General features: G+C 42.5%; 1 protein-coding gene across 1 annotated transcript in view; it reads right to left on the bottom strand.

Moving 5' to 3' along the window:
* LOC123775179 (glycine receptor subunit alpha-2) overlaps window positions 1-15,666 on the bottom strand; it is a 131,974-nt gene that overhangs the window by 33,405 nt on the left and 82,903 nt on the right. Inside the window, exon 4 of the mRNA XM_069322159.1 lies at window positions 4,564-4,755. Within this exon, the coding sequence (XP_069178260.1) occupies window positions 4,564-4,755 (192 nt within the window). The remainder of the gene's footprint in view (window positions 1-4,563; window positions 4,756-15,666) is intronic.

The following is a 15,666-nucleotide window of genomic DNA, read 5'->3' as shown; positions in this document are numbered from 1 at the left end:
AACGTCCTCTGCTACCCAGAATTCCTCATTTTTACCTTCAGAGAGGATACGATACAATTCCTCAGGTCATTCTTGAAGATTGGAGGCGGTGTCTTTAACCTCCGAGCTGTTACTAAAGATGAATTTGGTCTACCTCAGCATTTATTGATGAATAATTGTAATGTATCATACCACAAGGTATACCGAGCAATAATGTGTTATATCACAAGGTATATATATATACATTACTCAGTAGTAATGTGTTATATCACAAGGTATATACCCAGCAGTTTTATAAACCACAACTAATGTTTTTAATACCAGAAATTATTTCGCAGAAAGAGTCTCTCTTTTTTTTTACAACGTTGTTGGGTACGCCTATGATCCCGCCCGAGGCTTGAGTCACACGTCTGATTGGCAGGCCAGTCATTTGTGAGTAGCAGGCCAGTCATCTCTGAGTGGCAGGCCAGTCATCTCTGATTGGCAGGCCAGTCATCTCTGATTGGCAGAACGCCTCAGATATCTCTTTTTGTCTTACTAGGGAAGAGATCTGAGGTATTCTTGCACTGTGGATGATTATGAAAGAGGAGAGAGTGGTGGAGGCTCTCTCTCTCTCTCTCTCTCTCTCTCTCTCTCTCTCTCTCTCTCTCTCTCTCTCTCTCTCTCTCTCTCTCTCTCTCTCTCTCTCTCTCTCTCTCTCCCCCCTCTGTAATGAGACTTTGAGCCTCTCGATATCCCTCAGAAATTAATAAAACGATCATGGAAGCGACAGCAAAGGTCGCCATAGTGAAGCCGATGGGCCAGAACAACTCCCCCCTCCCTCCCCCGCCTGGTAAACAACACCATTAATGCGACCTGGCCAATTTCCCTGGCTACAAAGGTAGACAAGACCTCAATGAAGACAATTCCACGCTACTAAAAGACGCTTCGAACAGACATTGAAAACCTCACAACTAACAAGATGTTAACGTAGAAAAGAAGCAAAAAAGAATTAGTTTAAAGAAGGAAATAGAAGAGATGCATAGAAAAAGGGAGAAGAACGTTAATTAGAGATTCCAGTCTTCACTGAAGATGGGTTTGGAAGCCTCGTTTATCTCTTCAAGACGCTCTAAAATAGGGAAAACCTTCTGAGAATGTGACCCCAGGGTGTTGGGTCCCAAGACCGCCTCTTCTTTTTCCAAGTAGTGTGGATCGTCTGAGACAAGTGGGAGTTACCACTGATATATGTAGGAGTTACCACTGATATACGTGTGAGTTACCACTGATATATGTAGGAGTTACCACTGATATACGTAGAGGTTACCACTGATATACGTGGGAGTTACCACTGATATATGTAGGAGTTACCACTGATATACGTGTGAGTTACCACTGATATATGTAGGAGTTACCACTGATATACGTAGAGGTTACCACTGATATACGTGGGAGTTACCACTGATATACGTAGAGGTTACCACTGATATACGTGGGAGTTACCACTGATATACGTGGGAGTTACCACTGATATACGTAGAGGTTACCACTGATATACGTGCGAGTTACCACTGATATACGTGTGAGTTACGACTGATATACGTGTGAGTTACCACTGATATACGTGTGAGTTACCACTGATATACGTGGGAGTTACCACTGACATACGTAGGAGTTACCACTGATATACGTGGGAGTTACCACTGATATACGTAGAGGTTACCACTGATATACGTGCGAGTTACCACTGATATACGTGTGAGTTACCACTGGTGTACGTGTGAGTTACCACTGATATACGTGTGAGTTACCACTGATATACGTGGGAGTTACCACTGACATACGTCGGAGTTACCACTGATATACGTGTGAGTTACCACTGATATACGTAGGAGTTACCACTGATATACGTGGGAGTTACCACTGATATACGTAGAGGTTACCACTGATATACGTGGGAGTTACCACTGATATACGTGGGAGTTACCACTGATATACGTAGAGGTTACCACTGATATACGTGCGAGTTACCACTGATATACGTGTGAGTTACCACTGGTATACGTGTGAGTTACCACTGATATACGCGTGAGTTACCACTGATATACGTGGGAGTTATCACTGACATACGTCGGAATTACCACTGATATACGTGTGAGTTACCACTGATATACGTAGGAGTTACCACTGATATACGTGGGAGTTACCACTGATATACGTAGAGGTTACCACTGATATACGTGCGAGTTACCACTGATATACGTGTGAGTTACCACTGGTATACGTGTGAGTTACCACTGATATACGTGTGAGTTACCACTGATATACGTGGGAGTTACCACTGACATACGTCGGAGTTACCACTGATATACGTGTGAGTTACCACTGATATACGTAGGAGTTACCACTGATATACGTGGGAGTTAGCACTGATATACGTGTGAGTTACCACTGTGACACTTGTAGACGAAGGAATACATTTAGCAAACGTTGTGCTGGTGCCTGAGACACAATTACCAACACTAACAGACTATTAGATCCAAACTAGGCTGCTTGTATATGAAAGTTTGTGGGCCCGTAGCACAGTGGTCTACGTCTTCGGCCTGCAATCGAGGGACCGGGTTGAGTCCACCAGACTTGACAGAGAAACGCTTAACTACGTTTCTTTTCACCTGATGCACATGTTTACCCCCAGCAGTTTAATAGGCACCCGGTAGTTAGACAACTGCTAAACTTTGCATTTCTGGGAAGGGTTAGTCGTATGCCTAATGGAATGGAATTAGCAGGGGAAAGCGCCAAGCCATTATAGGCCTAGTGGATTTAAAAAAATGGTCAGTCGTGGATATTAGGAAAGGTTTATGTGTAGTGTGTTGTGGTGATATGGTAGTTCATTGATCCACAGTTGGGTTCGTTCTCGACTTATTATCTGGAAATCTGGGTTCGAATCCCGGTCGAGACAGAATTGGTTAGGCATGTTTCCCCTAATGCTCTCTGTTCACCTATCAGTAAATTGGTACCCGAGAATTTTGTCTCCCTTGTTGTGGGAATTATCAAGGGAATTATTCCTTGATAATTTACTTCCCTTCTCTCTCTCTCTCTTTCTCTCTCTCTCTCTCTCTCTCTCTCTCTCTCTCTCTCTCTCTCTCTCTCTCTCTCTCTCTCTCTCTCTCTCTCTCTCTCTCTCTCTCTCTCTTTCTCGCTCTCTCTCTCTCTCTCTCTCTCTCTCTCTCTCTCTCTCTCTCTCTCTCTCTCTCTCTCTCTCTCTCTCTCTTTCTCTCTCTCTCTCTCTCTCTCTCTCTCTCTCTCTCTCTCTCTCTCTCTCTCTCTCTCTAATCTTGTTCATATTTATTCTCTTTACGCTCTATAGAATGCAATGAATAAGCTTAAGAGCAGCTTGAAAGAAGATTATGTTGGTGCTTTATGGTGCTTCAACGTCGCCCTGATCTAAGTGCTTTTATATATATATATATATATATATATATATATATATATATATATATATATATATATATATATATATATATATATATATATATACTCTATCTTCTTTTATTTAATTGTTTATCTATCGAATTCGTCACGTTATTCTTTTACATATTTTAACACGCTTTATTGAACTTTATTGACTGTTTGAACACCCTCTATTGTTTATTGTTGTTATGTGTACAAATGAGTAATGACAAATTAAATTTGTTACGCTTTCATAAAAGATTTACTCATCATAGTAACTCAATAGAAGGTAGTAAGGTGAGTACTTTCGATATTTCATTAACATTTAATAAATTAGGTATATGGAGCATTGAAAAAATTGCAATGCAAAGTGTCTTGGGGAAAATCTTTATTGATAGCATCGACTTTCTCTCTGTCTCTCTCTCTCTCTCTCTCTCTCTCTCTCTCTCTCTCTCTCTCTCTCTCTCTCTCTCTCTCTCTCTCTCTCTCTCTCTCTCTCTCTCTCTCTCGATTAACTCCACCACGGAACCAAATGCTCCTTAATCTAGAACCAGGAACCCAAACACGTGCTCCTTATACTAGAACCAGAGACATATATATTTTGGTTTAATCAAAATCGATACTAAATGTAACGCATACATGAGAATCAAAGGACCACCAACTGTCTTGTAATGGAAGTGAGAGACGCTCTGCTTCTTGCACTGGACCCGGTCGAACCCCTTTCTTATTTATGTGGGAACCTGCTCCTTGTCCTGAACCACGGAACCACCTGTTACTTACGCTGGAACCAAGAGAGAGATCCAATTCCAGACACAAGAACCATGAAACCACTTTAATCACTTAGAGACAACGAGCGGAAACTATTAGATAAGATACCAATCTTCGCCGAAATATATGTATTACAACTGACACTTTTCCTTACTGAGATAGACTTGAGGGGGCAGGGAAAGACTTAAAGACGTGTACCCACCTATACTTGTAGTAGTAGTAGACATCCATTAGTCTCAGGAGACTATGCAGTTCTCGGTTTGGAGTGGCCTCACCGGGGCGCAAAGCCAGGGTAGGTTGATATGGGAGGAGAAGCAGTTACCCATGCAGCAGGTCCTCCCATCCCTTCCCTATACATGAAGGAGCTTGAAAACACCACTTCCACCTCACCTGAGGACTTGGAGGAGACGGTAAGGAGAGTGGTGACGCCCAGGGTCGTTCTCCCAGGTACAGAATCCACATCCATCCAGAAGGAGACCCAGGAGATAACCACGATGAGAATGGTGGGGAGGTAACTCTGTACTAGGTGGAAGCCAATGGCTCGACGCATGTGGAATTCAGCCACCAGGCAGCTGTAGTTACCTGTTGATTAGATAATCGTTCTCATTAACTGGATATTCATCTCATTACTTTGATATTCATCTCATTACTTTAATATTCATCTCATTCATTAGATAATCATCTCATTACTTTGGTAACACTGAGAGTCATAATATTAATATTATTTTCCTCGTTTACACAAATTTCTACTTATATATATTTTAATTTTCTTAATTAGGCTATCAATTTTTTTTATACTGTTAGTGTAGGGATTCACTATATAAATAAATGTATATAAATAAAAAGTTCAATAAATGTTGTATAAAATGTTAAAGGCGTATTGTAATGCACTGTGAATAATTTAGCAGATCTCGTCTGTATTATAACATTTCAAAACGTTTAAAAACGCGTTTCATAGTTAAAGTTTCATGTTAGTCTCAGTATTATTTGAATGAACATAATTGGTTAACATTAAGAAGACAATTGAAATATTAATAAACTGTGAAAAAATAATATTTCATGGAAAATTCGGCTTTCCTGTGTGTGTGTGTGTGTGTGTGTGTGTGTGTGTGTGTGTGTGTGTGTGTGTGTGTGTGTGTGTGTGTGTGTGTGGTGTGTGTGTGTGTGTGTGTGTGTGTGTGGTGTGTGTGTGTGTGTGTGTGTGTGTGTGTGTGTGTGTGTGTGTGTGTGTGTGTGTGTGTGTGTGTGTGTGTATACTCACCTAGTTGTACTCACCTAGTTGTGTTTGCGGAGGTTTAATTCTGGCTCTTTGGTTCCACCTCTCAACCGTCAATCAACTGATGTATAGATTCCTGAGCCTACTGGGCTCTGTCATATCTACATTTGAAACTGTGTATGGAGTCAGCCTCCACCACATCACTGTCTAATGCATTCCATCCGTTAACTACTCTGACACTGAAAAAGTTCCTTTTAACGTCCCTGTGGCTCATGTGGGTACTCAGTTTCCACCTGTGTCCCCTTGTTCGCGTCCCACTAGTGTTGAATAGTTTGTCCTTGTTTACCCGGCCGATTCCTCTGAGGATTTTGTAGGTTGTGATCATGTCCCCCCCTTACTCTTCTGTCTTCCAGTGTCGTAAGGTGCATTTCCCGCAGCCTTTCCTCGTAACTCATGCTTCTTAATTCTGGGACTAGTCTAGTGGCATACCTTTGGACTTTTTCCAGCTTCATCTTGTGCTTGACAAGGTATGGGCTCCATGCTGGGGCCGCATACTCCAGGATTGGTCTTACATATGTGGTGTACAAGATTCTGAATGATTCCTTACACAAGTTCCTGAACGCCGATCTGATGTAAGCCAGCCTCGCATATGCCGCTGACGTTATTCTCTTTATGTGGACTTCAGGAGACAGGTTTGGTGTGATATCAACTCCTAGATCTTTCTCTCTGTCTGTTTCATTAAGTACTTCATCTCCTATTCTGTATCCTGTGTCTGGCCTCCTGTTTCCACTGCCTAGTTTCATTACTTTGCATTTACTCGGGTTGAACTTCAACAGCCATTTGTTGGACCATTCTCTCAGTCTATCTAGGTCATCTTGTAGCCTCCTACTATCATCCTTTGTTTCAATCCTCCTCATAATTTTTGCATCGTCAGCAAACATTGAGAGGAACGAATCTATACCCTCTAGGAGATCATTTACATATACCAGAAACAGTATAGGTCCGAGGACTGACCCCTGCGGGACTCCACTTGTAACGTCTCGCCAATCTGAGACCTCACCCCTCACACAGACTCGTTGTCTCCTGTTGCTTAGGTACTCCTCTATCCACCGGAGTACCTTCCCTTTCACTCCAGCCTGCATCTCCAACTTTCGCACTAGCCTCTTGTGTGGCACTGTATCAAAGGCTTTCTGACAATCCAAAAATATGCAGTCTGTCCACCTTTCTCTTTCTTGCCTTATTTTTGTTGCCTGGTCGTAGAATTCAAGTAACCATGTGAGGCAGGGCCTGCCATCCCTGAACCCATGTTGATGCTGTGTTACAAAGTTCCTTCGCTCCAGATGCTCCACTAGTTTTTTTCGCACAATCTTCTCCATCAGCTTGCATGGTATGCAGGTTAGGGACACTGGCCTGTAGTTCAGTGCCTCCTGTCTATCCCCTTTCTTGTATATCGGGACTACGTTAGCTGCTTTCCAAATATCTGGCAGTTCCCCTGTTGCCAGTGATTTGTTATACACTATGGAGAGTGGTAGGCACAGTTCTCTTGCTCCTTCCTTTAGAACCCAAGGGGAGATTCCATCTGGGCCTATAGCCTTTGTCACATCCAACTCTAGTAAACACTTCCTTACTTCCCCACTGGTAATCTCAAACTCTTCCAGTGGTTCCTGGTTAGCTATTCCCTCACTTATCTCTGGAACTTCCCCTTGCTCTAATGCGAAGACCTCCTGGAATTTCATATTCAGTTCCTCGCACTCTTCCTTGTCGTTTGTAGTGAATCTGTCCGCCCCTATCCTTAATTTCATAACCTGTTCCTTTACTGTTGTTTTTCTCCTAATGTGGCTGTGCAATAATTTAGGTTGGGTCTTGGCCTTGCTTGCGATGTCGTTTTCATATTGCCCTTCTGCCTCTCTTCTCATCCTGACATATTCATTCCTGGCACTCTGGTATCTTTCTTTTCTCTCAATTGTCCTGGTATTTCTATAGTTTTTCCACGCTGTTTTACTTTGCTGTTTAGCTAGCCTACATCTCTGATTAAACCATGAGTTTCTCATCTTCATTTCGTTTTCCTTTTGGACTGGGACAAACTTGTCTGCTGCGTCCTGACACTTGTGCGTGATGTAGTCCATCATGTCTTGGGCCGTCTTTCCTATGAACTCTGTCTCCCATGTTATGTCTGTTAGAAAATTCTTTATCCCCTCATAGTTTTCCTTTCGGAATGCCAGCCTTTTGTATTAAGTTCCCCTCCTCGAGTTCCTTAACCTCTTCTTCAACCAGATACTCAAACGTCAGTGCACTGTGGTCGCTCATTTCTACCCGGGCCTCGAAACCGATATCCCTTATGTCGGAGTCGTTCAGAGTGAAGACTAGGTCAAGCCAAGTCTCGCTGGTTCATCGTTTCCTCTCATTCTTGTGGGTTCCCTCACATGCTGACTTAAGAAGTTTCTTGTCGCCACCTCTAATAGTTTAGCTCTCCATATATCCTCACCTCCATGCGGTTCCTTGTTCTCCCAGTCTATCCTTCTGTGATTGATGGGATCTATTTCTACAGGCAGCAGAGGCTGCCCTCTCAATTATAGTGTTAACTGCCATGTTGTTGTTGTCATACTCTTGCCTGGGTGTCTGTCATTTGGTGGAGTTTTGTGTGTGTGTGTGTGTGTGTGTGTGTGTGTGTGTGTGTGTGTGTGTGTGTGTGTGTGTGTGTGTGTGTGTGTGTGTGTGTGCGTATTCACCTAGTTGTATTCACCTAGCTGTGATTGCGGGGGTTGAGCTCTGCTCTTTCGGCCCGTCTCTCAACTGTCAATCAATCATCTGTTACTACTAACTATTTCCCCCACCCCTTCCAAGAAGCAGCCCGTAACAACTGTCTAACTCCCAGGTACCTATTTACTGCTAGGTAACAGGGGCATCAGGGTGAAAAAAACTCTGCCAAGTTTTGTTTCTTGCTGGCGCCGGAAATCGAACGCGGGCCACACGATTACGTGTCCAGCGTGCTATCCACATAGCCACCGGTGCCCCTGTGTGTGTGTGTGTGTGTGTGTGTACTCACCTAATTGTTCTTGCGGGGGGTGAGCTTTGGCTCTTTGGTCCCGCCTCTCAACTGTCAATCAACTGGTGTACATATTCCTGAGCCTACTGGGGTCTATCATATCTACATTTGAAACTGTGTATGGAGTCAGCCTCCACCACATCACTTCCTAGTGCATTCCATTTATTAACTACTCTGACACTGAAAAAATTCTTTCTAACGTCTCTGTGGCTCATCTGGGTACTAAGTTTCCACCTGTGTCCCCTTGTTCGTGTCCCACCCGTGCTGAAGAGTTTGTCTTTGTCCACCCTATCAATTCCCCTGAGAATTTTGTAGGTGGTTATCATGTCTCCCCTTACTCTTATGTTTTCCAGGGATGTGAGGTTCAGCTCCTTTAGCCTTTCCTCGTAGCTCAATCCTCTCAGTTCCAGGACGAGCCTGGAGGCATACCGCTGAATCTTCTCTAACTTTGTCTTGTGTTTAACTAGGTATGGATTCCAGGCTGGAGCTGCATACTCCAGGATTGGTCTTACATAAGTGGTATACAGGGTTCTGAAAGATTCCTTACACAAGTTTCTGAAGGCAGTTCTTATGTTGGCCAGTCTAGCATATGCCGCTGATGATATTCTTTTGATGTGGGCCTCTGGGGACAGGTTCGGTGTGATATCAACCCCGAGATCCTTCTCTCTATTTGATTCTTGCAGGATTTCCCCTCCCAGATGATACCTTGTGTTCAGCCTCCTGCTCCCTTCGCCTAATTTCATCACCTTACACTTTCCAGAGTTGAACTTCAGCAGCCATTTTCTAGACCATTCCTCCAGTTTATCCAGGTCATCCTGTAGTCTCTGTCTATCTTCATCCGTCTTGATTCTTCTCATAATTTTTGCATCATCAGCAAACATCGAGAGGAATGAGTCTATACCCTCTGGAAGATCGTTCACATATATTAGAAACAGGATGGGTCCAAGTACTGAGCCCTGTGAGACTCCGCTGGTGACATCTCGACCTGTGTGTGTGTGTGTGTGTGTGTGTGTGTGTGTGTGTGTGTGTGTGTGTGTGTATGTGTGTATGTGTGTGTGTTTGTGTGTGTGTATGTATGTGTGTATGTGCATGTGTGTGTGTATTTTCTCTCTCTTAGCCTCCCTGTACCAACCACTTGAACTGGAGAGTAGAGCGACGGTCTCGCTTCATGCAGGTCGACGTTCAATCCCCCGACCGTCCAAAGTGGTTGGGCACCATTCCTTTTTTCCCCCGTCCCATCCCAAATCCTTATCCTGACCCCTTCCAAGTTCCATATAGTCAAAATGATCGCACCATAGCTAGGTGCTGCTTCCCCTTGTTAGTTCCCTTCTCCCTGCCGTCCTTGTAATGAGACGAGGAGCTACTCAATATCCACCTGAATTAATACAAAACTGAAGGAAGCGACATCTAAGGTCACCATAGTGAAGTTAATGGGCCGGAGCCACTCTCCCTCCCTCTTCCGCTTGGTAAACAACACCGTTAATGCGACCTGCCCAATTTCCCTGGCTACAGAGGTAGAATGAAGTTTTTATTTTTGTTTAGATGTGCTCTCAACACTTTCTCCTCAGGTCATGCTCGTCCAAGCATGTCAGCCCCACAGACCCATTCGTTAGTTTCCTAAATTTTAGAATTCAAATTTAAATTTCTCAAAAATTCTTTGATAATTTAGATCAATAATAAGACCGCCTGTAAGGTAAGATAATAATAATATTAATAAGACCGCCAATATATCCAATGTTTGAGGCCCGGAGACGCAAGGGGCTAGCCTCACCCAAATTCGCAGGGGGAATGGTCTTGTGTACAGGACAGACATAGGCTGGTCAGAATACGACTAATTTAAATGCTTTAGAAATGCTATTAGGTCTCCATTACTACAATTTAATACGATCAACCAGTTACCCAAAAAGTAGTCTCATTTCAAGAGGACGGATTGGATAATTGTGTATAGGCCTTGAGAAGTTTATAGACCCTATATATTCCGATGAGAACTAATCGCATTTACACATCGGAAGTGGATTATAAATTTTAAGTAATGTGTGTGTGTGTAGTAATTTTCATTCATTAAAAGTGAGGGGCCGCGTTCGAGAGCTCGTGGCTAATGTTTACGTGAATGTTAGCGTAGAGTACAGAGTGTTTACGTCCAACACGGGAGGTAAATAAATCATTACTTGCAAAATATTCGAATCATTCATATATAAAGGCGGAATAAATTCAACAAATTCTGGTGTGTGTTTGTTTTGTGTGTGTGTGTGTGTGTGTGTGTGTGTGTGTGTGTGTGTGTGTGTGTGTGTGTGTGTGTGGTGGTGGGTGAGGGGTGCGAGGGTAGAGTAAGCGAAGGCATCTTGGTAGTCTAGCAGTTAGTGAAGTTTGTTGTTGAGGGAGTTAATTGAGTTTATAGAGCCAGGTGAGAAGTTTGTGGCAGAGTTCCAGAGCTGCTCTGTATGTAGCTGCCTCTGAGCTGAGGTTCTCGGCTCCTACAGAGTTGCCGGGTTTTACTCTGTTTATATATCACTGTCTAGCTATCCATCTATATCTATAACAAGTCTGTCTGTCTGTCTGTCTGTCCTGCGTTAGCGACCAGACTCTAAGGGCTACCCGCACCCAACTTTTCATGGGGAACGGAATGGAGTACGGGACATACATAGGTTCGCCATAATTCAAGAGAGAAGAGCGTGCCAGCGTCACAATCTGACCCCCACGGCGATTTTCGGCACTGCCAGCCGGCTCCACCCACCTGAATATATTGAAAACAAAATATTCAAACAAGATTTTTTTTCATTTATCACACCATTATTCACTGGTTACGGGATAATTAATATTTTCTGATATTCACAATTTGGTCATAATAGCATAAAACAGACGATTCTTACATAGCATCAGAGGCTTTATCTAGTCCCGCGCCCTAATCATAGCAAACGAGTAACTAATACATTTTTGGAATATGTCAGGATCACCCTCACGAAAATGGTAGACTATTATATTTATATAGGAGAGAGAGAAAGAGAGAGAGAGAGAGAGAGAGAGAGAGAGAGAGAGAGAGAGAGAGAGAGAGAGAGAGGGAGAGAGAGAGAGAGAGAGAGAGAGAGAGAGAGAGAGAGAGAGAGAGAGAGAGAGAGAGGGAGAGAGAGAGAGAGAGAGAGAGGGAGAGAGAGAGAGGGAGAGAGAGAGAGAGAGAGAGAGAGAGAGAGAGAGAGAGAGAGAGAGAGAGAGAGAGAGAGAGAGAGAGAGAGAGTGAGCGACAAAGCAACAATGAAAAAGACGCCCTCAGTTAGAGGTAGACAGACAGAATGACACAAACTGAATAAGAGACAGAGATGAATAGACAGATATACAGACAGATTGAGAGACAGGCATAAAGTGAGACAGACACAGGGACATGTCTGCAGGAAGTCCGGCTCGACAGAGCAAAGAGCCAGAAAACAAACAACAAATAGGAACAAACAACAACGAAGACAAACAACAGAGATAGAAACAGGAAGAGAAGAAAGGAGGAGGAGAATAGGTGGGGGGGGGGGGAATGTTTGAAGAAAAGGAAGGAGAGAGAGGAAATCATATTAAAGGGGGGGGGGGGTGTTAGGGCAGGAGAGGGAAAGATTAGAAGAGACGATGGAGAGAGAGAGTGAGAGAGAGAGAGAGAGAGAGAGAGAGAGAGAGAGAGAGAGAGAGAGAGAGAGAGAGAGAGAGAGGGGGGGGAGGGAGAGAGCGAGAGAGAGACCCCAGGACCTAGCAGGTACCCCATTAAATCTTAACCGTCCCCGCCCCCCCCTCCCGTCACTTTCTTCCCCCTTCCCCCTATCTCTTATCCCCTCTCTCTCAGCCTCTCTTCCCCCTTTCTCCTCTGTGTCTCTCTCTTATCTTTCTCCTCTCTTCTTCTTCTTCCCCCTTCCCACCTCCTCGTTGTTCTCCATCCCCCCTTTTCCCCCCATCCCTCCACTCTCCCTTTTACCCTCTCACCCACTTTTCATCCTCTTTACCCTCTTCCCCCCCCCCTCACCTCTCAGCCCCCCCTCTCTCTCTCCATTTCCCCTCCTCTCACCCTGTGTTACCCTCCCTCTCTCCCTTTATCCCCCTCCCTCCCTCCCTCCTCTCCCTTCTCCCGTGTCCACTGACTAAGACAAATTACCAACTCTGGAAACACGCTCCATCTCTCTCTCTCTCTGGTTGATAAAATTGAATAACTTTAATGTGGTTGACTGACTTGATTTAGGGCCACTTTTTATTCGAGTCAGGCCTCTCAATTTTGCTAAATATATATATATATATATATATATATATATATATATATATATATATATATATATATATATATATATATATATATATATATATATATATATATAATATATATATGCATTTGGGTGAGGTGATATGTTACAACAGTTTTGGATGAGGTGAAAACAAACTTTTCAACACAAGACAGAACACGAAACAATGGGTATAATATTTTGTAAGTTAAAGGGAAGAATGGAAGTAACTACAAAGGGCCTATTGGCCCATATTTCTTGATGCTTCTATATTGGTGCGGAGTCTTGAAGTGGGTAGAATATAGTTGTGCATTAATTGGCTGTTGATTGCTGCTGTCGACTTCTTAATGTGTAGTGCCTCGCAGATATCTAGCCGCCTGATATCGCTGTATCCATCGATGATTTCCGTGTTTTTTGTTAAGACTTCTCTGGTGATGGTCTGGTTGTGGGAAGAGATTATATGTTCCTTAATGGAGCCCTGTTGCTTATGCATCGTTAATCGCCTGGAAAGAGATGTTGTTGTCTTGCCTATATACTGAATTCTTTGAGTATATAGGAGTCGAAGAAGTTGACACCAGCAATCGACAGCAGCAATCAACAGCCAATTAATGCACAACTATATGCTACCCACTTCAAGCCTCCGCACCAATATAGAAGCATCAAGAAATATGGGCCAATAGGCCCTTTGCAGTTACTTCCATTCTTCCCTTTAACTTACAAAATATTATACCCATTGTTTCGTGTTCTGTCTTGTGTTGAAAGTTTGTTTTCACCTCATCCAAAACTCTTGTGACATATCACCTCATCCAAATGCAGGTATAAAATCGAAGCTGTTTAAACTCTGTTCAGTTATAGTTGTGTGTCTTTGTCACACAACTTTGAAAAGTCACACAAGTCTTTGAAAATGTAATAAGTTACTACGAAATGCGTTCAAGTGTCGCGTCAGACTAGAAATAAAAATGAATTTTGGAGAATTGATTTTTCAGTTACCATCAACAGTGAAAAGAAATGTAAGAAACATTGAGAAAATTCGTGTTAGAATTATTAATCTTACTTTTTCGGTCATATTTAATAATATATGTCTACAGGAAAGACTGCTACCAATATATATATATATATATATATATATATATATATATATATATATATATATATATATATATATATATATATATATATATATATATATATTGTGACGATAATCTCCTTCAAGAGAGATTGAGCCTGCTCTTCCCTCCTAAGTACGTCCCTATACAACTAATAACAACAATAACAACTAATATAGAAGATATATCCAACAAGTACAACACCAAGGTTTGCCCAGAGAGCAAACGTATTCAGCACCAGGAACACCTGCTCCACCTCCGCCACTCAAACCAGCAAACTACTTGTCCATCGCCTGCTCATCGCTGATTGGCTGGTGCCCGTCACACCTGCTCCCTCCACCCGCCACACTAGCTGATGTCTGGGCCACCACGACCTACAGTCCTCAGAATATCCCGTGCTTTCCACAAGTTAACACGTCTCATTGGTAGACTAAGCCTTGGCTTACGTGTACTAAGGGAGGTGGCAGCTTGAAGCCAATATTCCTGCACCCATATATCTCCTTGTCTATTATTTACTTGTCTATTATTCACTTGTCTTAACGTAACTTTTCATTTGCTAGTGATTATTCTTATTTTGTTTGATTGATTTTATGTTACAATTTTTATGTCCAATTTTATTCATGTTTTGCTTTTCTAACGTAATTAAAATCTCATTGTTAAATTTACTTGTGTTTTGTGTGTTTTCCCATTACCTTACCACAGACGAAAGTTCCAGATTTTCTCTTTTTGTTTCTCTATGTGACGAGGCCATACCCCTAGCTTTTGAAACAGCCGAACACCAACGCGTTACCGTCACATATTATATATATATAATGTGTGTGTGTGTGTGTTGCAGGACAAGTAATTGTTGAAGACATCCGGCAAAGTTTGCCTAGTTAAAAAGGTTTTCAATGAGTAGAAGGCACTCATCTCCTCTTACATCTCTTAAGGTTACCGACTATAGTCCTTAATGCCAGACTTCATCGGATGTTCCGGCAATTCCCGGGGCTGTGACACATGTATCCTCGCCACAGACCAGACACGTGTTGCATTTTGTGATCAGCTGTAGTTGCAGAATTGATTGTGATTCCTATATTCACATAACCAATTTGCTTGTTAGTATATTAGTAATTTTCATCAAGGTGTTTTTTCAGTGTTAAGAGAAGGATTTTTGTTCTTAATTTCTACCCCCATCACGGAGAGAGAGAGAGAGAGAGAGAGAGAGAGAAAGAGAAAGAGAAAGAGAGAGAGAGAGAGAGAGAGAGAGAGAGAGAGAGAGAGAGAGAGAGAGACGATATTGGCTTAAAGGTTTCTAGTGATGTTTAGATTTTCTACTCATAGACAGCTTCAAAACAGTATTTTTTTTCAGATTAGTGGCCAGGTTTGCAGATCAAGCTTGCAAGAGGCCTGCATGAAGGGTGCAAGATGATCCACAAGTAAAAATTCACATCTTTAAAGAATATTGTGTCTTACAGACTTTGCTCCTAAGACCTATATCTACCACATGCTTCGATTAAAGGTTTAAATATTTTCCTCTTCTGAAACGTTAGGGAAAGATAAGCTAGAATTGGTAAGGGAAAAGAAGGACAAAGAGAGCGAGCGAACTGCCTCGTTAACATGCAGCGAGCTCTGGATGCAACAACTTCAGCTTTATAACCGACAATGGTAGCCACAGAGTCCTCAACTCTGCTCACAAGTGCTATACCGAGGCGTCAGTATAGCTTCTTCCCTTCTTGTTCCTGTAGTTATGCCCCCCAGCAAGCTTTACAATGCCCACTGATCCACCTGTTACACACAGGTAGGCAAAAGGTGAAGGATTGAAATAGTAAAGCTATTAATATTATTCTTATTCTTATTATTATATTTTTAATATTATTATTATTATTATGGTTGTAGAAGTTT

Source organism: Procambarus clarkii, chromosome 10 (assembly GCF_040958095.1).
Source record: "Procambarus clarkii isolate CNS0578487 chromosome 10, FALCON_Pclarkii_2.0, whole genome shotgun sequence".
Taxonomy (NCBI): Eukaryota; Metazoa; Arthropoda; class Malacostraca; order Decapoda; family Cambaridae; genus Procambarus; species Procambarus clarkii.
The sequence above is the reverse complement of the archived record's forward strand: the minus strand, read 5'-3'. Positions and strand labels throughout refer to the sequence as shown.